The sequence below is a fragment of the Xenopus laevis genome, chromosome 3S, assembly GCF_017654675.1.
Source record: "Xenopus laevis strain J_2021 chromosome 3S, Xenopus_laevis_v10.1, whole genome shotgun sequence".
In the NCBI taxonomy this organism is placed as follows: domain Eukaryota; kingdom Metazoa; phylum Chordata; class Amphibia; order Anura; family Pipidae; genus Xenopus; species Xenopus laevis.
In genome coordinates this window covers 123,483,162-123,510,949 of record NC_054376.1, presented here as the reverse complement: position 1 = coordinate 123,510,949, position 27,788 = coordinate 123,483,162, and the positions used below count along the sequence as shown (strand labels likewise).

Below are 27,788 nucleotides of genomic sequence, written 5' to 3'. Positions count from 1 at the left end.
TAAGGATTAATTAGATCTTAGTTGGGATCAAGTACAAGCGACTGTTTTATTATTACAGAGAAAAAAGAAATCTTTTTAAAAAATTTGGATAAAGTGGCGTTTATAGGAGACGGCCTTTTAGTAATTCGGAGGTTTCTGGATAAGAGGTTTCCAGATAATGGATCCCATACCTGTACAGATCAATCACGTTCGCGAGCTTGTAGTGCTGTTTTAATGATACACTATTGTGCCGCTTAGTGCCCTCTGCAACTGGTGCATCTTTATTGTCTGTCCCCTTTGTGCTGCTACAGGTGCAAGTGCTGCAAAATGAAGTGCATGGACCTAACTACATTAATGAATACAGCACTGGTGAACAGAGGGAGCACTGTATTCATGGAATGTACCTGTAGCCGCACAGAGGGGGAGTACCCATTGTGCCATATACCGGTATTACTGTGCCAAACTATGGAATCCAGATGGATAAAAGGTGTAAAGAACATTAATAGTAACTGCCTTCCGAACCAGCCTCCCTTTAAAGGGATTGTTCACCTTTGAGATAACTTATAGGGGCAAATTCACTAACCCCTGAAAATTCGCCAGCGGCACCTTCGCTCACAGCACAACACTTCGCCAGGCGTAGATTCGCAAGGACAAAGCTAATTCACTAAAATCCGAATTTGCGTCCAGGGTGCTGAACGCTGGCGAAGTTGCGCTAGTGTTACTACGGCAAGTGAAGCGAAGTTGCGCTAGCGTTGCCTAATTTGCATTCGGCGGGAAGTTAAAGTTCAATGGACGTATATATTGCAGCAAATACATTACACAAGCCCGGGAAACCTTAATAAAATTAATTTGTTATATTGCCCTACACATGAGCCTAGTGTATAGTTTATGTGCCTGAAAAAAATGTCACCCTGAACTATTTTTTTTCAACTATTTTTTGAGGAACTCCTATCTACTCTATTGCACTTTGCCTGGTCTGAGGTGGTGAAGGCAAGTCTGGCGCAAGATATATATATCTGTCCCAAATAAGGCATGCACTCACAGGTCTTATCCAAGGTGAAAAAATGGTGTTTATTCAGCAAAAAAACTGCTAACATTTGGGCTAGCCCTCTAGACTTTCTCAAAGTGCATATCACAATCAAAAACCAACATTTAAACACAAAATGGCAGGAAAATGAGGGTCATGATGTCATAGAGTGTTGATGTAGGTTAGAGTGTTAATAAAGTTGCAACAGAGAAAAAAACAACAAAAAATACAATGGAAAAAACAACAAAAAACGATAAAAAAACAATAATGAGAGAACTGAGAAATACATCTTAAATAGTTTAATGAATAGTGACATAATCAATTACCAATGTAATATAAAAAGGGAAAGAAATGAATATAACCAACTAAATGCTCTGTACTGTCAGGAAACTCAACCTGTGTCATTAACACTGAGCAAAGCAAATAGTCAAGGAAATATTCATTTAACTCGATAAATAAGATTGTAGCAAATAGTGCTGGTTCCCCTCTGGCACCGGGTGGATACAAATGTTTCAATATAATAAGTCCATAAGAGCCCAGCACAATTGTGTATTGCTGCAGATAGGCACCTTCAATTAAGATTCTATCAACATTATATTATTATTAACTAGAACCACCAATGAATACACTAAGTTCGTAGAGTCAACTTACAGTTACTCAGTGTAGAGTTTGTGGGCTTTGTGTCTGTAAGTCTGTGTATCGATGAGTTACAGTAAAGTCAATTGCAATGCGTCTCCATTATTAAGCTTGTGGACTGAACATCCCATAGTGCATGCACCTGCAAACGTTGGTGTCGGGGATTGCCGGAGGAGGGGCGTGTCTCACGTTACATGTGTGCCTCAATCATGCTGTTGTCAGGGTATCAGTCCATAGCAACTCTGTGCAGTTCATAAAACTGGAAATATGCTCACTTTAGCGTGGAATGTTAATACGAAATTAATTACTAGGCGGCTGTGAGAAACAAGAGTTTCCGAGTCCCATGACTTTGGCCTTCAGCCTCGTGCTTTTACTGTATATTGTCATGAAACTCCTCTTTAACTTATAATATCCTTTTCCCTGGTCACTATGGCAGCACTCACACCTCTGGGTTATTCCCCGCCCTCGCTCTCAATAGGACAGAAACAATTAAGTTAATTAAACCATGATTATATCTACACCCCCTTACCCTCAATCAGTGTCTTTTTTCTGTCCTCGCTTTTTTGGAGAAGCCCTTTTTGAGGGTTGTATATTTTTCTTTTGTGGCTCACGAGGACCCAGATTTGGGACCATATCCTGGGAAGTTTGCCTCTCTTCCTGGTTGGGCTACGCAAAGTGTTTCCTCCCAGAGGAGACCGGCTAGCCAATACCCCATTATTAGGCAGCCCGGGGTTCATTATGGGGTTCTTATACCTGTGTCTTAAGACCAGGTCTTTTGGGCGGCACTGTAGTGAAAGAGGATTTCTTCTGTAATTAGAGCGTGGCGCAGGTTAAACGTCCTGCGTTCCACTTGAGACGCATGTTCGCATGTGGTGCGGAACAGGAAGTGATCGCATTGGAGGAGTTTGCGTTCCACTGAGGATGCATGTGCGCATGTGCGCGAAGCAGGAAGTTAGGCGCATTGGTGGAATTGCGTTCCACAGCTAAAAAGAAGCAGCCGGTGACGTCACTGGCGGAGTGTGTTTGGCGAAAACGCTAATTCAGGTAGAAGGATTCTAACTTTAAAGCTTCGGTTCAGACTGCAGCTCTGTGAAAGAGCGAATTTTTTTCAGGTAATGCTGTTCTTTGTTTGGGCAGTGTTTATTTGGCGTTACTGTGTAGTAAATGAATATCTTTGTTCTTAGAGATGACATCTCTACATGATGTGCCTAGTAGCCCAGAAAATGCTGCCAATGATAATAGGAGGTGAGCCACTATTAGGTAAGTTTGTTTGTCTGTTCTAAAAGAGTGCATATTTTCTAACTTTAAAATTACATATTATTTTCAGTGTGCCAATCCCAAGGAAAGCGGTCTCTAAAGAGAAGCACAGGATATGTGTGGCATGTGATAATCAAGCCCTTAAGCATTCAAAGTTATGTGACAGATGCACCAGAAGATTGGCAGACGACGCTGCTGCAGATACAGCAGAAGTGATGAAGTGGATCAGAGAGGCTGTAACGGAAGGAGTAAACTTAGCTACTAGAAAAGTCAGAGAAGAGATGATTTATTCATCACATGGGCCGTCTACAAGTTATTCCCATAGTGGATGTCAATCACCTGTGGATTCTGAGGAGGAAGATGTTATAGAGGAAATAGAGAGTTCATCTTTTCAGTTCACGTTAGTGGAACCATTAATAAGGGCAGTGAGAGAACAGTTGGAGCTTCCAGAAAAGCCGGAGCAACAAGTATCATCCTCAAACCCTTTTAAATTCTTGAAGAGAGAGAAATCAACTTTTCCCTTGCATCAGGTAATAAAGGAGATTGTGGTTAAGGAGTGGAGTAAGACCGATACAAAGTTTCCTATTCCACCAAAGCTCCAGAAGCTTTATCCTTTCTCGGCAGAGGAAGAATTAATCTGGGATAAACCACCTAAGGTGGATGCGGCAGTTTCAAGGTTATCTAGAAAGACCCTATTACCTGTAGAAGATGTGATATCTTTTCTAAATCCCATGGATAGAAAGATGGAAGCATCTTTAAAGAAGACATATCTGGCTTTAGGAGCTACTTGTAGACCAGCTATAGCTTTGACGTCGGTGTCAAGAGCAATGCAGATGTGGATACAGAATTTGGAGACAGCTTTAAAGGAAGGAGTGGATAGAAGAGATATTATTGAAGCTCTAGCTGATTTCATATCTGAGGCTATGAAATCTAACTGATTTCATATCTGAGGCTTCAGTGGACCTGGTCAGATCCTCCTCTAGAGCAATGGCCTTGTCGGTGGCGGCAAGAAGAGCTTTGTGGTTAAGAGCTTGGAGTGCAGACAAAGCTTCAAAGATGAATCTATGCAATTTGCCCTTTGAAGGTGAGATGTTATTTGGGGCAAAACTAGATGAAATAATTAAAAAGGTTACTGGCGGAAAGAGTGTCTTTTTGCCACAAGAAAAGAAGCCTTTTAGATCATCAAGCTTTGGATTTGGGAGATCTTCCTTTCGAGACAAGGACACTAAGATGGAACAGAGGCAGACGAAACCATCAAGAGGAGGGGGACAATCGTCTTATTGGAGAGGAGGACAATACTCCCTCTTTAAAAATCAGAGAGGTAGAGGGATGGAACCAAAGACATCTAGAAAATTTTGAAGGTTTGGCAGTCCAAACTTCAAGGATACCCAGAAGATTGATACATTTTGCAGAAGTTTTGGCAAGGTCTATAACAGCTCAATGGGTATTACAGACCATCAGTCAGGGATACTACCTGGAGTTCAGTACTACTCCGATTCACAATCAATTTATAATGTCAAAGATTCCCAAGATGAGAGAACAGAGGGAAATATTAAGCAAGTATGTGCAGCAGTTGTTGCAAGACGGAGCTATCCAGCCAGTTCCTCGGCAGTTTCAAGGACAAGGGATTTATTCAGCACTATTCATGCTACGCAAGAAGACAAGAGATTTTCGACCAGTGTTGGATCTAAGACCAATAAATGGATTCTTGAAGGTGAAGAGATTCAAGATGGAGTCAATTTTTTCGATCATAAAGGAGATCCGAGAAGGGGATTGGCTCCTATCTTTAGATTTGAAAGATGCCTATTTCCATATTCCTATAGCTGCTTCTCATCACAGGTTCCTAAGATTTGCGATAGATCAAGACAGGCATTACCAATTTGTGTGCCTCCCATTTGGACTGGCAACGTCGCCTCGAGTCTTTTCGAAAATCCTTCAGTCTCTTATAGCGGAAATCAGAAGGAAAGGAATACACATATTTCATTATCTAGACGATATTCTAATGAAATCACAAGATCCCGACAGTCTACTGCATCAAAGAGACTATGTTATTCATTTTCTGCAGGATCATGGTTGGGTTTTCAATATGGAGAAAAGTCAACTAGTTCCCACGCAGGATCTAGTGTATCTCGGTGCCAGGTTTCGTACAAGGCAGGGGGTTGTAGTCCTGCCAGAAGAAAAGAAGGAGAAGATAGAGCGTACACTAAGAGATCTAATAAAGAGAAAGTCGTGTTCAGCCAGAGAGATAAGCAGTGCATTGGGTCTTTTAATCTCAACATTTCCGATGCTGAAATGGGCGAGGTGGCATGTAAGGCCCCTACAGAAGATGTTTTTACGCCAATGGGATCCAAGATTACAAGATTGGAATCAGAGAATATGGATTCACGCTCAGGTAATGAAGGAGATGAAGTGGTGGTTAAGAAGAGAAAATTTGGCAAGAGGGCAAGTGTTGACAGAAATCACTTGGAAAGTTCTGACCACAGATTCCAGCCCTTTTGGGTGGGGAGCACACATAGACAATGTGTATTTCCAAGGTCGATGGTCAGAGGAGGAACAGATACTGCCAGCAAACATATTGGAGTTGAGGGCTGTGTGGAAGGCAATTCAGAAGTGCGAATGCTTAGTAAGAGGAACATCATTGATGATAAAGATGGACAACGTGGCAGCAGTTGCTTATATAAGGAGACAAGGAGGTACTCGGAGCCACAGCCTCATGACAGAGCTGTACCCCATCATGTATTGGGCGGAGGAGAATTTGAAGGAGATTTCAGCTCTACATCTGCCAGGGAAGATGAACGTGATAGCGGATTTCCTCAGCCGTTCAGTAGTAGACAAACACGAGTGGGGACTACATCCGGAGATATTTACTCAGATCGTGAGGAGATGGGGAAGGCCAAAGGTAGATTTAATGGCCAGCCCAGCCAATCAGAAGGTAGACAGATTCTTCTCGAGGTACCGGTATCCTCAAGCAGTAGCAGTGGATGCTTTCCATCAGTCCTGGAGCAGGGGTCTCCTATACATTTTTCCTCCCATACCTCTAAATCCTCGAATATTGAGGAAAATCAGAACGGACAAGGCGGATGTGATAGCCATCATTCTGGACTGGCCAAGAAGGCCATGGTACCCATTAATTAGGTCACTGATGGTAAAGGAACCTCTTCAACTTCCTCAGAGAGAAGACTTATTGGTGCAGGGACCGGTCAAACATCCATGTCCACAAAGATTATGCCTGAGGGCTTGGAGATTGAAAGGAGTAGATTGAGTAGGGAAGGATTTCCAGACTCAGTAATGGAGACTATTATGTCAGCTAGAAAATTGTCAACAAACAGAACTTATAACAGAGTTTGGCAAGTATTTTCACTTTGGCTTTCCTCAAGAGAAGTGAATGTGGAACAAGTTACGATTGCTCAAGTCTTAGAATTTCTTCAATTAGGGTTTGAGAAGGGACTAAGTCTCAGAACACTAAAGTTACAGGTTTCTGCTATATCAGCACTAACAGGAAGGCAATGGGCTAAGGAGGAGAACATAATAAAATTTATGTCAGGAGTTATGCATTTAAGGCCTCCAAAGAGGGTTTTTTCTGCTACATGGGATTTACCGTCAGTATTGCAGGCTCTTACGAGAAAGCCTTTTGAACCCATACAGGAGATATCGGACATCAAACTTACGGTAAAGACTCTTTTTCTTACAGCAATAACGTCCTCAAAACGAGTAAGTGATTTGCAGGCATTTTCAACTGAACCTCCGTTTACAGTCATTCAGCCACATCAAGTGATTTTGAGGCCGGTGCCAGAATATTTACCTAAGATAGTATCTGCTTTTCATATAAATCAGGAATCAATATTACCTGCATTTTTTCCAGAGCCTACCTCGGAACAGGAAAGAGTATGGAACACTCTGGATCTGGTAAGGTGCATATCAGAGTATCTGAAGTGGTCAAAGAGATGGAGAAAAACTAAGAGACTATTTGTGGTCCCTGAAGGTAACAGAAAGGGACAGGCAGCTTCGGTGGTTACACTGAGCAGATGGATAGTAAGATGCATTCACATGGCTTACCAATAGGGATGTAGTGAACTGCCGATTTGGTGTTCGCGAACGCCGTTCGCGAACACCGGCAAAAAATGCGAACGTTCGCGAACAGTTCGCGAACTTCGAACACCCGCTAAAATCGTTCGATTCGAACGATCGAAGGATTTTAATCGTTCGATCGAAGGATTTTCATTCGAATCGAACGATCGAAGCCATTCGATCGAATGCTTTTCATTCGATCGAATGCTTACAATTGTTCGAACGAATGGAAATCGTTCGATTTTTAGCGGTCGAAGGAATTCGAATGGTCGAATGGTCGAACGATCGAACGCGAACTCAAAATGCGAACGTTCCCAAACGTTCGCGAACATTCGGCGGACGCGAACGGTCGAAGTTCGCGCGAACTAGTTCGCGGGCGAACAGTTCGCTACATCCCTACTTACCAATCGACGGGGTGTCAGATTCCAAAAGGGATAAAGGCACACTCCACTAGAGCGCTGAGTGCTTCTTGGGCGTTGCAGGCAGAAGCAACATTGGAGCAAATTTGCAAATCTGCATCTTGGTCTTCAGCAAAGACTTTTTTGAGACATTATCATGTTAATTTGTTTTCCTCAAGTGAGGCTTTAGTTGGCAAGAGAGTATTAGAAGCAGTAAAGACTGCAAAATAAATACTGCCGTTCTAGAGGTTGTGTAGTTTGTCTTTATTTCCCACCCTGTCTTATTGCTAGGGTACAAACCCAGAGGTGTGAGTGCTGCCATAGTGACCAGGGAAAACAAAAAATGTATTTCATACTTACCGTAATTTTTGTTTCCTGGTTACTATGGGCAGCACTCACACCAAACCCTCCCAAAAGTTAAGAGCTCGGACTTACAAGACACTGATTGAGGGTAAGGGGGTGTAGATATAATCATGGTTTAATTAACTTAATTGTTTCTGTCCTATTGAGAGCGAGGGCGGGGAATAACCCAGAGGTGTGAGTGCTGCCCATAGTAACCAGGAAACAAAAATTACGGTAAGTATGAAATAAATTTTTTGTTATATTTATAGATGGTACTTTATTCACTTTATATATATTGACAGTTAGTTATAGTGCTTTGTCTTGAGACAACAATGGGAACACAATGGAGACTATACAGACTCATCAGAAGACAATGGGCCAATGTGGTCCCCATCCATGGGGATTTTCTAACCTTCCTCCGCATATACTGTATATCAGGGAGATTTTTACCAAGTCAGGCCCATCCTAGTTATTTGTTGATAACATAAAACAGCCTTTGGGGAGAGGGGCGGTTTAATGCACAAGCTGCCCTAGGCTGCCCAGTGTGATTAGGGGCCCATCTAGCTTTTTTCTGTTACTTCTATTTTCTTTTAATATTTATTTTTATTTGCACTGCTAGGTCCAATATAAACCCGATCCAGGCATAGAAGAGTTCAGGTACATGCTTGCCTGGATCTGCACGCATCTAGATCCAGTGGTAGCCTAGATGGGGGGCCTGTGGATGTAGCCTAGGGACCCCACATCTCATTAATCTGCCACTGTTTGGGGGGACACCAATTCTTGGTACAGGTATGGGATCCATTATTCGGAAACCCCTTATGCAGAAAGATCCAAATTACGGAAAGGCTGTCTCCCATAGACTCCATTTTATCCAAATAATCCAAGTTTTAAAAATGATTTCCTTTTTCTCTGTAATAATAAAACAGTAGCTTGTACTTGATCCCAACTAAAATATAATTAATCCTTATTGGAAGCAGAACCGGCCTATTGGGTTTATTTAAAGGAGACATTTTGTGTAAAAAATGAGAATGTACCAGTGCATTATACTCATTTAGATATAGAAGAATTGTGCTTAAAAAAGTAGTGTTTCAGTCTGATTTATTGAATATTTCTGCAAAAACCCTAATAATTCCTCCCTTCTCTTCCACTTCCTGCTCCCTGAATTCCCAGGCTGTACAGGAGAGCCAGCGGCACTCAGCTCACTGCATTGTAGGACAGGAACCAATCAGCAGCTAGCAGGACCTGATAGGGAACTGAAGCCTGTGCTTGTGTGACTGCAGGGTTGTGATTGGCTGTCCCCCTCCTACTGTGCTTCTGGCAGGGACTGTTAGGACACACCCACCCCTCATTTGAAACACAGACAGGGACCAGAGAACATCTATAGGGAGCTCCAATAAAGGGGCTATTTTTAAAGTTATTAATTTTTATCACCAAATAAAAGCAACACCATATATTACTTATAATTGCCAACAAAATTAGTTTTTTTCCATTTATCCTATATGTCTCATTTAATGTTTATATGGTTTTCTAGTAGACTTAAGGTATGAAGATCCAGATTACAGAAAGATCCCTTATCCAGAAAACCCCAGGACCTGAGCATTCTGGATAACATCTGCAAATGAGAATTGGTTGCATCCTTAATTCTAATAAATTGACGATAACTTCAATTCTATGTAGATTTGCTTTGGTTTCCTGCACCCACCAACGTTGGGGGTAAATTCGCTGCATTTACACTTGTGTGTGAATGGCAGGGCAAGTTATACTGGTTGGGAAAAAAGAAGCCACACACACACAATGACTGTGTCCCCTCCTCTCCTGCCTGTAACTCTATACCCCACGCTGCCCATTAAAGGCAATGTTTACACCACAATATTGGCTTTTTGAGAGAGAGCTGCTGGCAAACTGCAGAGGGAGTGGAACTGAGAGTACTTTGCCTTTAAGACAGCAGTACACCTGGAACCTGCTCTACCTGAGCTGCTGACGTAGGGGGTTGGTGGAGACAGGAAGGAGGAAGAGGAGTCGGGAGCATTTCGATAGAGAAAAGAGAATATAACCTCTAAAAAGAATAAGAACCCCTATGCTCACTGAGAGCGGTGCAACAGGTGTCCAGGACCAGCACTCACAGGGACAGGAGTATTTCAACAGAAGAAGCATTAGAACCTTTTCAGTTCCAGCAGGATAATTATTAACCCATTGGCTGCAAGTGGAGGGAGAAAGGAAAAATCCCAGCAGACAGTATGTCAGCCTCGGCCGTCTTTATCCTTGATCTAAAGGGAAAGGTAAGTAGCCGGTTCCCTGGTGCTCCTATTAAATACATATACATGGAGGAGAAGGCCTGAGTGCAGGGCTGGGCTATAGGAAGGGTGATTCACTGCAGGGCAGTAAAGCAGCACAGTGCAGACATGCGATTGTACTACAACTCCCAGCATCCCCTGAAAGACAAACTGCATTGTGGGTCACCTATATCTGGAGGCTGCTGTTTTTTTTTATTTTGTAATGTGATAACAATGCACTGAACTTTTGTGATCAAGGCAGCCATCATTATGGCACAGGTGGTACAACTGTAGGGGCGCCATCATTGCCGGGGTATTAAAAAACAATACTTAGTACTATCAGGTATGTCACAGATGATCCCATTACTGAAGGGGTGGGATGCTTCAGTGATGACACAACGTAAAAAAGGGTCAGCCATGTGATGTCAGAGAAGTGACGACTAACCCTCATCCCCCTTTAAAGCCCCTTATCAGCAGGAATTACAAGGGTGATATCAACATGCTGGAGATCGACCATTTCATGCCCTTGCTGGTGCAGAAGGAAGAGGAGGGCAACCTGACTCCATTGCTGACCCACGGAAAAGTGCACTTCATGTGGATCAAACACAGCAATCTCTATTGTATCCTGCACGCATGGGTTTTCTGGAGGGTTTTTATGTGATTGGCTGGATTGGATTTATAAGCAGCACCATGAGCTTTAACTATAGAGAAAGCAGACCCTGCAACTGTTGAGGGGCCCAGGGGGTATAGGGGTCCCAGTGGAGCACTGACTGATAAGCAGTTTCAATATATAAAAACTTTCTTATTGCCAAAGTTTAGAGTGCTATAAAATGATTTAGCTGTGGGGTCCAATTACCTCTAGTTCTACCATGGACCATGAGTGGACCTTGCAGTGTTCCTTGTTGGGTTTAGTCCAGGTGAGGTGTCCCTGAGTGTAGAAACATGGCCCAGGTATGACTCACAGCAGCAACCAATCAGATGCAGGTAATTAAATTGCAACTGATAACTGTTTGCTCTTGGTTGCTGGAACTTGACGTTAGTTTGAGGCAGTTGATGGAACTTGTCAGGAACTCTAGTAATCTTACCACTGGCCTTATATTTGGTAAATTGGGAGGCTTAAAACATGTAAAATTGCCATTTGATGGGATGTTGATTGATCTCACCAACGACCAAAGAAAATTACACCCTGTCTGTCCCATCTCAAACTCTTTCCACCATCTCCTCTGCCTGGTAGCTACTTCCTTGTGATTTAGTTCACACATCCTCAACAGCCAATCAAAAGCTGAATAAACTGCTGCATACTAAAGCTCCCCATAGACGCAGCGATTCTTCTTGCCAAACGACCGATTTTAGGGAAGCCCGACCGATCCTTCGAAATTATCGTGCATTTAGTGGTATTCGAACGATCGTACATCTTACGATTTTTCAGCCGACATCTGTCAGGAAATTGATCGGCCCAGTACAATCTATCTATGTTTGCAGGGCCAAGCAGGCAAATTGGTCTTTTTAGTTGATGGTAAATTTGTACGATCGTTCTGAGAAGATCGTGGTCTCACGATCAGGATCTGATCTTTTAAAAATATCAACATCTATGGCCAGCTTAACACTATACTGAGCTCAACCAATCACAGTTGTGCCCCTATCACAAAAGAGGGGGGTTTTATCTTAGTAATGATATTGTCTATTTTCAGTTTCCAACCTTAACTATTTGCTGTATCAGTGGTTGCACTGACCAATAAGAATGCCAATGCCTCTCTTGTGTATTCCTTTCTATATAAGGTGGTAGAGGTAAGTAACAATATAGACTAATTGAAAATTTCAAGGGTTCAAGTTGCTGTAGGACACCTAGTCTTTCCTCCTGTATGCTGGGGGGGGGGGGGCAGCGGCTAAAATAATTTTGCTGTTGGGCCCATTAATTCTAGCAGTGCTTAAAATTGGGGAAAACATTTAATTTCTTCCTGCTGCAGGTGTTCTCAGAATACTTTAAAGAGCTGGAGGAAGAGAGTATCCGGGATAACTTTGTCATTGTGTACGAGCTGCTGGATGAAATCATGGACTTTGGGTTTCCACAGACAACAGAGAGCAAGATTCTACAGGAGTAAGTTCTATTAGGGGAGTGCACCATGTAAATAGGGGTGACTGCCCTGATTATTGCTCATAGTAGGACCCTGTGGAGCACCAGTTGGAGAAGAAGAGGCCACCTTGCTCTGCTTTCACTATCTCACCCTACTGTTGATGTAAAAAAGGGGTGACTGCCCTGATTATTGCTCTTAGTAGGGCCCTGTGGAGCACCAGTTGGAGTAGAAGAGACCACCTTGCTCTGCTTTCACTATCTCACCCTACTGTTGATGTAAAAAAGGGTGACTGCCCTGATTATTGCTCTTAGTAGGGCCCTGTGGAGCACCAGTTGGAGGAGAAGAGGCCACATTGCTCTGATTTAACTATCTTGCCCTACTGTGGATGGAGATAGAGGTGTCTGCCCTGATTATTGCTCATAGTAGGACCCTGTGGAGCACCAGTTGGAGGAAGAATCTTGCTCTGCTCTCACTATCTTGCCCTACCATTCCATCATGGTCCACTAACACATAGGCATACTCCAATCTGCAGGCAGCATTGACTGGTCAGCTCACTGATTACTATAGGTTACTAGACCTGTAAATCTCTGTTGCCCACCTTTAAATATTGTTGCCAGTTTATAGCTGATCAGGCATGACCACCATCTTTTTATGTTATTCATAGGTATATCACACAGCAAGGAAACAAACTGGATACGGGCAAATCTCGTGTCCCCACCACTGTGACCAACGCAGTGTCCTGGAGGTCTGAAGGGATCAAACATAAAAAGAATGAAGTCTTCATAGATGTGATTGAGTCTGTCAATATTCTAGTAAGTGTATGACCATTACTTCTGTGATGCAATTTGTTCTCTGAGCTCTGGCTCAACCCACACTCACTATGTCCGTCTTTGTGATCCAGGTGAATAGCAACGGCAGCGTTCTACGGAGTGAGATTGTGGGCAGTGTGAAGCTGAAGGTCTTTCTCACCGGGATGCCAGAGTTACGGCTGGGGCTTAATGACAGAGTCCTCTTTGAATTAAGTGGACGTGAGTTTTGGGGGGACTAAGATAACTCTACTGGTGGATTATATAAGGCTTGTCCTCCACAGCTCTTCTACCTGCCAAATCCCTTCACTGACTTCATATCAATTTGAAATTATTCCAAAATACTCTCAAAACTGTCCCCTTCCAACCTTATCTTCTACCCCCTCTACCATTAACTCTAATGCTAGCTAATTGGGGCCCCTTTGGAGGCACAAAGGGCTGTGGGGGCCATGAACTGGTAGAGAAGTATTTCAAGTAAATAGTTAGTTCTTCTCTACATTAAAGGTGAAACTATTATTGGCTATATAAGTACTATAAATTGCAGAATTCATAATTACAGGTCTTTCTTCAGACATATTTTGAGGATGAATTGAAGCTTAAGTCCTGATTTTAATTGCAGTGTCTTTACTAGCTGCTCTGCTGTGTTCAGCCATATTTAAGTCGTTGTCTAAACAAAGCCCCGCCCGCCCAGTCACATGGATTTGTCTTTCCTTTAAACACAGGTAACAAGAATAAAACAGTGGAGCTTGAAGATGTAAAGTTTCACCAGTGCGTCCGCCTGTCCCGCTTTGAGAATGACCGCACTATTTCTTTTATCCCTCCGGATGGGGATTTTGAGCTCATGTCTTACAGGCTGAACACACAGGTATTGCATTCTTCCATTCTTAATTCTGTATTTTCATTCTGTGATTTGTGCAGAATAGCTTATCATTATACCACTATGTTACAAAAATTATTTTTGTATTTTAGGTTAAACCACTAATCTGGATAGAATCTGTGATTGAGAAATTCAGTCATAGCCGGCTGGAGATTATGGTGAAGGTAAGAATAAATATGAGGAAGCAAACAATATATGGAGATGCCCCTCCAACTACAGGGTGACACTATGGGACATGGAGTCTGTCCCTCCCACTGCAGGGTGATACAGTGACACAGACAGGAGGGAACTATGGGACATGAGTCTGTCCCTCCCACTGCAGGGTGATACAGTGACACAGACAGGAGGGAACTATGGGACATGAGTCTGTCCCTCCCACTGCAGGGTGATACAGTGACACAGACAGGAGGGAACTATGGGACATGAGTCTGTCCCTCCCACTGCAGGGTGATACAGTGACACAGACAGGAGGGAACTATGGGACATGAGTCTGTCCCTCCCACTGCAGGGTGATACAGTGACACAGACAGGAGGGAACTATGGGACATGAGTCTGTCCCTCCCACTGCAGGGTGATACAGTGACACAGACAGGAGGGAACTATGGGACATGAGTCTGTCCCTCCCACTGCAGGGTGATACAGTGACACAGACAGGAGGGAACTATGGGACATGAGTCTGTCCCTCCCACTGCAGGGTGATACAGTGACACAGACAGGAGGGAACTATGGGACATGAGTCTGTCCCTCCCACTGCAGGGTGATACAGTGACACAGACAGGAGGGAACTATGGGACATGAGTCTGTTCCTCCCACTGCAGGGTGATACAGTGACAGACAGGAGGGAACTATGGGACATGAGTCTGTCCCTCCCACTGCAGGGTGATACAGTGACAGACAGGAGGGAACTATGGGACATGAGTCTGTCCCTCCCACTGCAGGGTGATACAGTGACACAGACAGGAGGGAACTATGGGTACCTCCCACTGCAGGGTGACATGGACAGAAATGCTAATTAAAATCTCCTACATTTTTCAGGCCAAGGGGCAATTTAAGAAACAGTCAGTGGCAAATAATGTGGAGATTTATGTGCCAGTACCAAGTGATGCGGATTCTCCTAAGTTTAAAACCAGCGTGGGGAGTGCGAAATACGTCCCTGAAAAAAACGTGGTGGTCTGGACAATCAAATCATTTCCGGTGAGTTTTACAAGATAAATATCACTGGGACAGGTATCAACTCCAGCTACAAATATCTGGTCTGCTCTGATGTGGTCTCCTCCAGTTGGGTCTGCTTAGGTCTTTATTATAATCTGACTGTTGGCATTGGGCCCAAAAAATTGGATAAGACCTATTTGGCCCACTGTGTTGATGGCCTAATTGGGCAATTAATGAACGTAATTTCTGACCCTGCAAAACAAGTGTATTTTTTGGGGTATGTCCAGCTTTAAGGAACTAATACAATAAGGAACTAATACAATCTGTACAATATTAGTATTCATTACAGGGGTATTATACCAACCAGTTTTGAGCTTGGAAATCCTTATATGAAGTATGTGGGTGAAACAGGGTCATTACTAGATAAGTAACAATAACCCAGAGCAATATAAGATACAGAACAATAAAGGGATTGTCCCCCCAGACTTATGTTCAGACATGATCTGATTTCATCTGACATTCAATTCCATTATCCTTTGTGTGTGTAGGGGGGGAAGGAGTATCTTATGCGTGCGCACTTCGGCCTGCCCAGTGTGGAGAGAGAAGAGGTAGAAGGAAAACCCCCAATAAGCGTCAAGTTTGAAATACCCTACTTCACAGTTTCAGGAATCCAGGTGAGTGGGGACTTAAGTTTACAGATTTTCATTGGGGAAGCTAAGGCACCCAAAACTAAGACCAATGACTTACTGACCGTAAAGCATGGAGGCAAGTGATGCTGCTATTGCATTTACCCTGCTGTTCTGGGCAGTAACGTAACTAGAGGGGGGCGGGCGCTGGTGCGGGATGTGCAGCCGTGCCCCCGCCCCCCTCAGTACTCCATTTTCTGCCGCCGGAGTCAGTGGCGCGTGAGCTGGTAGTTACACCTCTGGTTCTGGGGTATTATACATAGAAATGGTACTTCATATATACTGACGTGTTCTGGGGTATTATACATAGAAATGGTACTTCATATATACTGACGTGTTCTGGGGTATTATACATAGAAATGGTACTTCATATATACTGACGTGTTCTGGGGTATTATACATAGAAATGGTACTGTATTTATCCTGCCAAGTATTCTGGGGTATTATACATGGAATTGGCACTGTATTTATCGTGCAATGTGTTCTGGGGTATTATACATGGAATTGGCCCTGTATTTATCTGCTGTGTGTTCTGGGGTATTATACATGGAATTGGCACTGTATTTATCTGCTGTGTGTTCTGGGGTATTATACATTGAACTGGCACTGTATTTATCCTGACGTGTGTTCTGGAGCATCATACATGTTCCTAGATTCCTTTCAAAGAATCTCTATAGGAACATGTCTCAGATTAGCCTCCTCGCACACACAAGTCTCCTTTTGCCTATGATTACCTTGGTAATGTGCTGTCCCAGTTAGGGATGTAGCGAACGTCGGAAAAAAAGTTCGCGAACATATTCGCGAACTTGCGCAAAAACGCGAGCGGTTCGCGAACGGTTCGCGAACCCCATAGACTTCAATGGGAAGGCGAACTTTAACATCTAGAAAAGACATTTCTGGCCAGAAAAATGATTTTAAAGTTGTTTAAAGGGTGCAACGACCTGGACAGTGGCATGCCAGAGGGGGATCAAGGGCAAAAATGTATCTGAAAAATCTGCCTGTGTGTGCTTGGAAGAGATAGTGTAGGGGGAGAGCTGTTAGTGATTTCAGGGACAGATGATAGTAAGTTTGCTGGCTAGTAATCTGCTTGATACTGCTCTGTATTGGAGGGACAGAAGTCTGCAGGGATTTGAGGGACATTTTAGCTTAGGTAGCTTTGCTGGCTAGTAATCTACTGTTCTCTTTAAACAACTGCCATACGTTGACCTTGTAGGCATTGTTTGCCCAGTTTTTTTGGACGCAGCCACTGAAGCACAGTTGCCAGAAAAAATATGCCATATAAATGCTGAAAATAGTCATTTTTCGCCATACGTTGACCTTGTAGACATTGTTTGCCCAGTTTTTTTGGACGCAGCCACTGAAGCACAGTTGCCAGAAAAATTATGCCATATAAATGCTGAAAATATAAATTTTTTTGGTTGCAGCCACTGAAGCACAGAGGCCAGAAAAATTATGCCATATAAATGCAGAAAATATGCATTTATTTGGTCGCAGCCACTGAAGCACAGTTGACAGAAAAATTATGCCATATAAATGCTGAAAATATAAACTTTTTTGGTTGCAGCCACTGAAGCACAGAGGCCAGAAAAATTATGCCATATAAATGCAGAAAACATGCATTTTTTTGGTCGCAGCCACTGAAGCACAGTTGACAGAAAAAATTATGCCATATAAATGCAGAAAATATAAATTTTTTTGGTTGCAGCCACTGAAGCACAGAGGCCAGAAAAATTATGCCATATAAATGCAGAAAATATGCATTTTTTTGGTCGCAGCCACTGAAGCACAGTTGCCAGAAAAAATATGCCATATAAATGCTGAAAATAGTCATTTTTTGCCATATACGTTGAGTCAACGTATGGCAAAAAATGACTATTTTCAGCATTTATATGGCATATTTTTTCTGGCCTCTGTGCTTCAGTGGCTGCGGCCAAAAAAACTGGGCAAACAATGCCTACAAGGTCAACGTCGTTGACCTTGTAGGCATTGTTTGCCCAGTTTTTTTGGCCGCAGCCACTGAAGCACAGAGGCCAGAAAAAATATGCCATATAAATGCTGAAAATAGTCATTTTTTTGGTCGCAGCCACTGAAGCACAGTTGCCAGAAAAATTATGCCATATAAATGCTGAAAATATAAATTTTTTTGGTTGCAGCCACTGAAGCACAGAGGCCAGAAAAATTATGCCATATAAATGCAGAAAATATGCATTTTTTTGGTTGCAGCCACTGAAGCACAGAGGCCAGAAAAATTATGCCATATAAATGCAGAAAATATGCATTTTTTTGGATGCAGCCACTGAAGCACAGTTGCCAGAAAAAATATGCCATATAAATGCTGAAAATAGTCATTTTTTGCCATACGTTGACCTTGTAGACATTGTTTGCCCAGTTTTTTTGGTTGCAGCCACTGAAGCACAGAGGCCAGAAAAAATTAAACCAGTAGGGTTTGCACCCTAGTTTGTAACGGTGGCGGAGGGAGGAGGAGGACGCTAAAGGACAGCTGTGTGTGGAGTCATGAGGCTTGAAGAGAAGGACAGCTGCATAGAAGTCAGAACAAGTCTTCCGGCGTGCAGTAACCCTCCGAGATCCACCCCTCATTCATTTTAATAAAGGTCAGGTAATCGACACTTTTGTGACCTAGGCGAGTTCTCTTCTCAGTTACAATCCCTCCTGCTGCACTGAAGGTCCTTTCTGAGAGCACACTTGAGGCTGGGCAAGACAAGAGGTTCATGGCAAATTGTGACAGCTCTGGCCACAGATCAAGCCTGCGCACCCAGTAGTCCAGGGGTTCATCGCTCCTCAGAGTGTCGATATCTGCAGTTAATGCCAGGTAGTCCGCTACCTGCCGGTCGAGGCGTTCTTTGAGGGTGGATCCAGAAGGGTTGTGGCGCTGCCTTGGACAGAAAAACATTTGCATGTCTGACGTTACAGACTGGCCAAAGGGCTTTGTCCTTGCAGGTGTGCTCGTGGCAGGATTACTGGCACCTCTGCCCCTGGAATGTTGATGAGTTCCTGAAGTGACATCACCCTTAAAAGCATTGTACAACATGTTTTGCAGGCTGGTTTGTAAATGCCGCATCTTTTCGGACTTGTGGTATGTTGGTAACATTTCTGACACTTTATGCTTGTACCGAGGGTCTAGTAGCGTTGCGACCCAGTACAGGTCCTTCTCCTTAAGCCTCTTGATACGGGGGTCCTTCAACAGGCATGACAGCATGAAAGACCCCATTCTCACAAGGTTGGATGCAGAGCTATCCATCTCCGCTTCCTCATTATCAAGGACTGCATCATCCACGGTCTCCTCCCCCCAGCCACGTACAAGACCAGGGGTCCCCAAAAGGTCACCACTAGCCCCCTGGGAAGCCTGCTCCTGTTGGTCCTCCTCCTCCTCCTCCTCCACAAAGCCACCTTCCTCCTCTGACTCCACTTCTGGCACCTCTCCCTGCGTTGCAGCAGGTGCCTGGGTTCGTTCTGGTGATTCCGACCAGAAATCGTGCGCTTCCAGCTCCTCGTCACGCTGGTCTACAGCCTCATCTGTCACTCGTCGCACGGCACGCTCCAGGAAGAAAGCGAAGGGTATTAGGTCGCTGATGGTGCCTTCGGTGCGACTGACCATATTTGTCACCTCTTCAAAAGGTCGCATGAGCCTGCAGGCATCGCGCATAAGCACCCAGTAACGGGGGAAAAAATCCCCAGCTGTGCAGATCCAGTCCTACCACCCAGTTCAAAAAGGTACTCGTTGACGGCCCTTTGTTGTTGCAGCAGACGTTCCAACATAAGGAGCGTTGAATTCCAGCGAGTCTGGCTGTCAGAAATCAAACGCCTGACTGGCATGTTGTAGCGCTGCTGAATGTCAGCAAGGCGTGCCATGGCTGTGTAGGAACGTCTGAAATGGGCCGACACCTTTCTGGACTGGGTGAGAACGTCCTGGAATCCTGGGTACTTGGAGACAAAACGTTGGACTATTAAATTTAACACATGTGCCATGCAGGGCACATGTGTTAAATTGCCTAGTCTCAACGCTGCCAACAGATTGCTTCCATTGTCACACACCACTTTTCCGATCTGCAGTTGGTGTGGGGTCAGCCACCGATCGGCCTGTGACTGCAGAGATGACAGGAGTACAGATCCGGTATGGTTTTTGCTTTCCAGGCACGTCATCCCCAAGACAGCGTGACAACGGCGTACCTGGCACGTCGAATAGCCTAGGGGGAGCTGGGGGTGCACAGGTGTGGAGGAGGAGAAGGAGGACCCAGCAGCAGAGTAAGAAGAAGAAGAAGACGAGGTAGAGAGCGATGGAGGAGTAGAGGTGGTGGCAGAACCGCGTGCAATCCGTGGCGGTGACACCAACTCCACTGTTGTTGTTGAGCTACCCATTCCCTGCTTCCCAGCCATTACCAAGTTCACCCAGTGGGCAGTGTAGGTGACATACCTGCCCTGACCATGCTTGGAGGACCATGCGTCAGTAGTCATATGGACCTTTGGCCCAACACTAAGTGACAGAGATGCGGTAACTTGGCTCTGCACATGTTGGTACAGGTGTGGTATTCCCTTTTTAGAAAAAAAAATTGCGGCTGGGTACCTTCCACTGCGGTGTCCCAATTGCTACAAATTTGCGGAAGGCCTCAGAGTCCACCAGCTGGTATGGTAAAAGCTGGCGGGCTAAGAGTGCAGACAAGCCAGCTGTCAGACGCCGGGCAAGGGGGTGACAGTCAGACATTGGCTTCTTACGCTCAAACATGGCCTTCACAGAAACTTGGCTGGTGGCAGATGACTGGGAATGGGAACAGGTGGTCAAGGTGGAAGGCGGAGTGGAGGGTGGTTCAGACGGGTCAAGGAGAGCAGAGGTAGAGCAGTAAGATGCTGGACCAGAAGGAGTGTGGCTTTTAGTTTGCCTGTTGCCTTTGAGGTGTTGCTCCCAAAGTGCTTTGTGCTTGCCGCTCATGTGCCTTCGCATAGAAGTTGTACCTATGTGGCTGTTGGGCTTACCAAGGCTCAGTTTCTGACTGCACTCATTGCAAATTACAATGCTTTTGTCAGAGGCACACACATTAAAAAAATCCCACACTGCTGACTTTTTGGAAGTGTGCGATCTGGCGGTAACAGTAGAAGTTGGCGGAGTTGGCGGTATTGGCGGCAATGGCGGGTGCGTTGGCCGGCTGAACACAGGTGCCGATACATGTTGTTGCCCTGCTGATCCCTGCGGGCTGTCCTCCCTGCTTCTTCTAAGTCTTATTCTCCTACTGCCTCTCTGACTCTCCGTCTCTCCATCTGAACTACCCTCCTCTTGCTCTCTTCTACTAGGCACCCACAAAACATCAATCTCCTCATCATCATTCTCCTCAGATGCATCAATTTCTTCTGACACATCACAGAAGGAAGCAGCAGCGGGGACCTCCTCCTCATCACTCATTATGTCCATCTCTATCGTGTTCTCTGCCAGAATTAAATCTGGTGTAAGGTCCTCATCTCCTTCATCTTCTTCTGGCAATAATGGTTGCGCATTACTCAGTTCAAGAAACTCATTGGAAAATAACTCCTCTGACCCCAGTGAAGAAGGGGCACCGGTGGTGGAGGAAGTGTTACGTGGGGTGGCCATAGCAGTGGAGGATGAGGAGGATGTTGTGGTAAAGTTAGAAACGGTAGAGGATGGGGTGTGCTGTGTAAGCCAGTCAACTACCTCTTCAGCATTTTGGGAGTTCAGGGTCATTGGCTTTTTAAAACTGGGCAATTTGCTAGGGCCACAGGATTGCATAGCAGCACGGCCCCTAGCACGGCCTCTGCGTGGCGGCCTGCCTTTGCCTGGCATTATTTTTAAAAAAACAACAACAACAACAAAAACTCAGTTGGTTTTTCTGGAAACGATAATACACACAGCTAGATGGCGGGTTGAAGAAAACACTGTGCAAATAATGCCTACAAAGTCAACGTATACACTACTACAGCGGTGGATACGGATTACGTAAAATATATGAATGCTGCTTGAAAAAAAGTAACTCAAGTGGTTTTTCTAGAGACGATAATATTATCAATATTTAGACAAAATGTGAACAAGGTCACACAGCTCGATGGCGGGTTGAAGAAAACAGTGTGCAAATAATGCCTACAAGGCCAACGTATACACTACTACAGCGGTGGATACGGATTACGTAAAATATATGAATGCTGCTTGAAAAAAAGTAACTCAAGTGGTTTTTCTAGAGACGATAATATTATCAATATTTAGACAAAATGTGAACAAGGTCACACAGCTCGATGGCGGTTGAAGAAAACACTGTGCAAATAATGCCTACAAGGCCAACGTATACACTACTACAGCGGTGGATACGGATTACGTAAAATATATGAATGCTGCTTGAAAAAAGTGACTCCGGTGTTTTTTCTGGAGACGGTAATATTATGGATATTTAGACAGAATGTGAACAAGGTCACACAGCTCGATGGCGGGTTGAAGAAAACAGTGTGCAAATAATGCCTACAAGGCCAACGTATACACTACTACAGCGGTGGATACGGATTACGTAAAATATATGAATGCTGCTTGAAAAAAAGTAACTCAAGTGGTTTTTCTAGAGACGATAATATTATCAATATTTAGACAAAATGTGAACAAGGTCACACAGCTCGATGGCGGGTTGAAGAAAACACTGTGCAAATAATGCCTACAAGGCCAACGTATACACTACTACAGCGGTGGATACGGATTACGTAAAATATATGAATGCTGCTTGAAAAAAAGTAACTCAAGTGGTTTTTCTAGAGACGATAATATTATCAATATTTAGACAAAATGTGAACAAGGTCACACAGCTCGATGGCGGGTTGAAGAAAACACTGTGCAAATAATGCCTACAAGGCCAACGTATACACTACTACAGCGGTGGATACGGATTACGTAAAATATATGAATGCTGCTTGAAAAAAAGTAACTCAAGTGGTTTTTCTAGAGACGATAATATTATCAATATTTAGACAAAATGTGAACAAGGTCACACAGCTCGATGGCGGGTTGAAGAAAACAGTGTGCAAATAATGCCTACAAGGTCAACGTATACACTACTACAGCGGTGGATACGGATTACGTAAAATATATGAATGCTGCTTGAAAAAAAGTAACTCAAGTGGTTTTTCTAGAGACGATAATATTATCAATATTTAGACAAAATGTGAACAAGGTCACACAGCTCGATGGCGGGTTGAAGAAAACACTGTGCAAATAATGCCTACAAGGCCAACGTATACACTACTACAGCGGTGGATACGGATTACGTAAAATATATGAATGCTGCTTGAAAAAAGTGACTCCGGTGTTTTTTCTGGAGACGGTAATATTATGGATATTTAGACAGAATGGGAACAAGGTCACACAGCTCGATGGCGGGTTGAAGAAAACAGTGTGCAAATAATGCCTACAAGGCCAACGTATACACTACTACAGCGGTGGATACGGATTACGTAAAATATATTATGGCTGCTTGAAAAAAGTGACTCCGGTGTTTTTTCTGGAGACGGTAATATTATGGATATTTAGACAGAATGTGAACAAGGTCACACAGCTCGATGGCGGGTTGAAGAAAACAGTGTGCAAATAATGCCTACAGGGCAAATAATGCCTAAAAGGTCAACTTATACACTACTACAGCGGTAGTAAAATAAAAAAAAAATGAATATTAAAAAAAAAAATTAAAGTTGGTGCTGCTGAACTACTAGGAGCAGCAGATTAGCACACCAGTCCCACTCCCCAACACTGCTAGACTAATAGCACTGGGCTCTTATAGTAGTAGTAGTAGTAGTAGTAGTAAAACAACAAAAAAATAAATAAAAGCAGTCCTTACAAGGACTACTGTTATTGCAGCAGTCAGCAGATGAGATCAGAAGCAGGACAGCTGCCCACTGCAGCTACATACAGAGCACTGCAGTAGAAGGTAGATTACTAGCCAGCAAAGCTACCTAAGCTTAAATGTCCCTCAAACCCCTGCAGACTTCTGTCCCTCCAATAACAGAGCAGTATCAAAACGATTACTAGCCAGCAAACTTTCAACTGTCCCTGAAATCACTAACAGGCAGCAGCTCTCTCCCTACACTATCTCTTCAGCACACACAGGCAGAGTGAAAAAACGCTGCAGGGCTTCGGTTTTTATAGGGAAGGGGAGTGGTCCAGGGGAGAGCTTCCTGATTGGCTGCCATGTACCTGCTGGTCTGGGGTGAGAGGGCAAAAAAAAGCGCCAACAATGGCGAACCCAAAATGGCGAACGTCGCGCGACGTTCGCGAACTTCCGGCGAGCGCGAACACCCGATGTTCGCGCGAACAAGTTCGCCGGCGAACAGTTCGCGACATCTCTAGTCCCAGTAAGTGAGTCCTGCGTCTGTAAGTCAGGTACCCACAGAATGCAAGGGCCAGAACTAGTGGTAGGCAGATGAGGCATCTGTTTGGGGGCAATTAAAGGAAGGCACAATAAGAGGGGGACATGGAAGGAACAGTATCAAAACGATTACTAGCCAGCAAACTTTCAACTGTCCCTGAAATCACTAACAGGCAGCAGCTCTCTCCCTACACTATCTCTTCAGCACACACAGGCAGAGTGAAAAAACGCTGCAGGGCTTCGGTTTTTATAGGGAAGGGGAGTGGTCCAGGGGAGAGCTTCCTGATTGGCTGCCATGTACCTGCTGGTCTGGGGTGAGAGGGCAAAAAAAAGCGCCAACAATGGCGAACCCATGCCATGTACCTGCTGGTCTGGGGTGAGAGGGCAAAAAAAAGCGCCAACAATGGCGAACCCAAAATGGCGAACGTCGCGCGACGTTCGCGAACTTCCGGCGAGCGCGAACACCCGATGTTCGCGCGAACAATTCGCGACATCTCTAGTCCCAGTAAGTGAGTCCTGCGTCTGTAAGTCAGGTACCCACAGAATGCAAGGGCCAGAACTAGTGGTAGGCAGATGAGGCATCTGTTTGGGGGCAATTAAAGGAAGGCACAATAAGAGGGGGACATGGAAGGAACAGTATCAAAACGATTACTAGCCAGCAAACTTTCAACTGTCCCTGAAATCACTAACAGGCAGCAGCTCTCTCCCTACACTATCTCTTCAGCACACACAGGCAGAGTGAAAAAACGCTGCAGGGCTTCGGTTTTTATAGGGAAGGGGAGTGGTCCAGGGGAGAGCTTCCTGATTGGCTGCCATGTACCTGCTGGTCTGGGGTGAGAGGGCAAAAAAAAGCGCCAACAATGGCGAACCCAAAATGGCGAACGTCGCGCGACGTTCGCGAACTTCCGGCGAGCGCGAACACCCGATGTTCGCGCGAACAAGTTCGCCGGCGAACAGTTCGCGACATCTCTAGTCCCAGTAAGTGAGTCCTGCGTCTGTAAGTCAGGTACCCACAGAATGCAAGGGCCAGAACTAGTGGTAGGCAGATGAGGCATCTGTTTGGGGGCAATTAAAGGAAGGCACAATAAGAGGGGGACATGGAAGGAACATGTTAGAGCAGCATTGAGGGGTGAGCAGCATGGGGCAGACTGAGCAGAAAGAAAAAGGACAAGCTGTGGCACACAGACCAATCAGTGAATAGGAAGGGGGTAGCGGGTGAGCAAGCAGGGTGCTGGGGCAAGTAATACGTGCCTAGGGTGCAAATACTTCTTAGCTGGCAATGTACAATATACACTGAGAAGTGGGATTTTGATCAGGTAAATCTTGATTCCATTGGGTACCCAACCTGCCTACGTGGGTATAGAGTAGTCTGTAATCTGGGGGAATTTGCCATCCAAGTACACTCCATCCGCCTCCCATAGTAACATTACACAGTTTCAGGTTTGCACTAATGTTAACCCCTTGCAGTACTGCGTCTGGTTGCAGAGGGGTCGAGCAGACCCAATCAGACCTAAACAGGATTTGATCACTGTTCTTCGTGTCCGGGAATCTTCATTTGTGCCACAATGTCAATCATTAAAAAGGCAAAGGGGTGAAGTTCAATACCAGCAGAACAAAAAACAGTAAAAGCAACATATAAAAAAGGTGGGGAGGTGTGTATCACTTAAAGGGACACTTCATCAAATGGTCTTTATTGAAAGTGAGATGCGCATTTGAATGCCAATAAGCAACTTTCAGCATGTGGTTATTTTTTTTCTGGAAGGTTCGATACATGAAGATCATCGAGAAAAGTGGATACCAAGCCCTTCCATGGGTCAGATATATCACTCAGAGTGGAGGTAAGCGGAGAAAGCTCTTAACACAACTTTAAAGGGGAACTAAAACTTAAGTGCTGGGTAGTGCCCGTATGTTGGGGAAATCTAAGCCAGTGCCCATCCAAATGTGGATCAAATGGCCAGTGATGACACACACAGCTGACAGCAGCCTGACAATGTATTTCTTTTTCTTTCCAGATTATCAGCTGCGAACCAACTGAACAAACCACCGCCTGTTGACTTCTTAAAGGGAAAGTATCCCAAATACTGAGAATTGCTTTCAAATGTGGGCTTTTTTGTTTTAATATTTCCTTGGCACCTTTAATCCCCCTGCCCCGTTCTCCTTGCATTGGGAGCATGATGATTTGCACTTGCATTGAAAGCCCTGGGCGGGACCCCCATCAGTGCAGGCTGGAGGGACCCTCATGATATTTCTCATAGAAAGATGCAGTTGTTTACCGAGCAATACAATAAGGCGTGTTTGTTCTGCACTCCCAGAAAAAACCTTTCTCAAACTAAATGGGGGGTCGACTAGATGGGTATTCCTCTTCAACTCTGCCCCCGATCATTTTGAAGTCGCATCTCTCCCACCCTATGTCTGCAATCAGTAGCTCAGAAAACTCAATATGTGGTGATACTTTCCCTTTTTTAGATGAATTTGTATTAAAATAGCAATTAAAGAAATTCATATTTCTTCTTAAAGTAAATATTCTGTTTAAAATAATAATGAGAATGATGCAATATACATTGACAAAGAGGTGAAACAGTCCTTTAATGGGGATTGTGGTACTGACATTGTACCCCTGGGTGGGCAGTTCTGCAGGTCTGGGGGGAACTTTTCTTCTCAGCACATGACTGATATCACAATAAAGCCTGGTTGCAATTACCTATTTAACTATGATATTGCAGAGCACTGGTGGCTCCTTTAGCTAAAGCAATTACATTTTTATATTTCCCTCTAACTGGAAAGCTAAGACTACTTTATACCCCTAGGCTAATGTATTGTAATGTTGCATCACTGTGACATCGCCAGGTCATTATCTGCCTCTTTATTTGTTCGCTGGTTTTACTGGAGATCTATATCACACCAAAGGATTATTATATATAAATCTGTTTTTCGTTGTGTTGGTGAATTTGAGGTGTACAAATTGAAAACGTGTTCAATAAAATATATATCTTTTCATCTTTCCCTGTTTCCCTGTAGCCTCCTTTCTGTGGCCACATTGCACCTTACAGTGTGTGTCACAGGGGGGCGCTGCTATAAATATATAGTGGGAAAACTTCAATTTTCAACACTAGGTGGCACTGCGTACATATTAAATAAATATTTACAGCACTTGCTTTAAACTGTCATCTCATATTTCTGGTGGCAGATTAAGAGCACATTTTGGGCCTTGGGCTGTTCTGAAGGGCCAGAACTAACCCTAGAAGCCACTTTGCCAATACTACTGATAACTGATTATTTACTGTATGGTGACTAGCAAACAGGCTTCTTCAATGTCATCTGGCCTGGCGAGGGGGTGCAGCCTATGAGCACTGGGGACTTTTTTTGCAGCCAGACAGACTCACACTTACTAATTCTGGCTCCTTAGAATGCAGCTGGGCAGCATGCCGCCCCGTGCCTTAGGTCCAGGCCTTCGTGGCCTTGCCACAAATTCTTATCAGGAACCAATTAAGCTGCCTGTGTGTTTTTGGAGTGTAGTCCTTGACATGGGGAGAACATATACAAGTTCTGCACATGTAAACTGGCTGGAATCAAACCTAGAACCCTGGGACTTGTCTATGGCACAAAGATGAAGGGGCACATGCACATACCTCTACTCCCTGGCTGCTCTTAGTTCTTAGCTCCCGAAGATGATGAGTTTGCACTGCTAGCTCACCTGTACAGTACTTCTGCCTCCACCTGTCTGCTGCTGGTCACTGCCGGAGAGGGTGCTCTGCATTCATGTGCAGGGTAATGAATGCGCTCTGCCTTGGGAGCAGCAGTGACTTCGCCTAGCCCTGCACCATGCTCTTGACTACATACACCTAGGCT

General features: G+C 44.4%; 1 protein-coding gene across 1 annotated transcript; it reads left to right on the top strand.

Moving 5' to 3' along the window:
- Positions 1–9,696: 9,696 nt before the first annotated feature.
- ap1m2.S (adaptor related protein complex 1 subunit mu 2 S homeolog) lies at positions 9,697–26,940 on the top strand. Its single transcript, NM_001091465.1, is given in 12 exon segments — positions 9,697–9,986; positions 10,444–10,600; positions 11,701–11,768; positions 11,948–12,078; positions 12,720–12,867; positions 12,957–13,083; positions 13,584–13,726; positions 13,831–13,902; positions 14,774–14,932; positions 15,439–15,564; positions 25,702–25,777; positions 25,952–26,940. Coding segments are annotated over 12 exon segments (1,272 nt in total). The 5' UTR covers positions 9,697–9,944; the 3' UTR covers positions 25,975–26,940.
- The last annotated feature ends 848 nt before the right edge of the window (positions 26,941–27,788 follow it).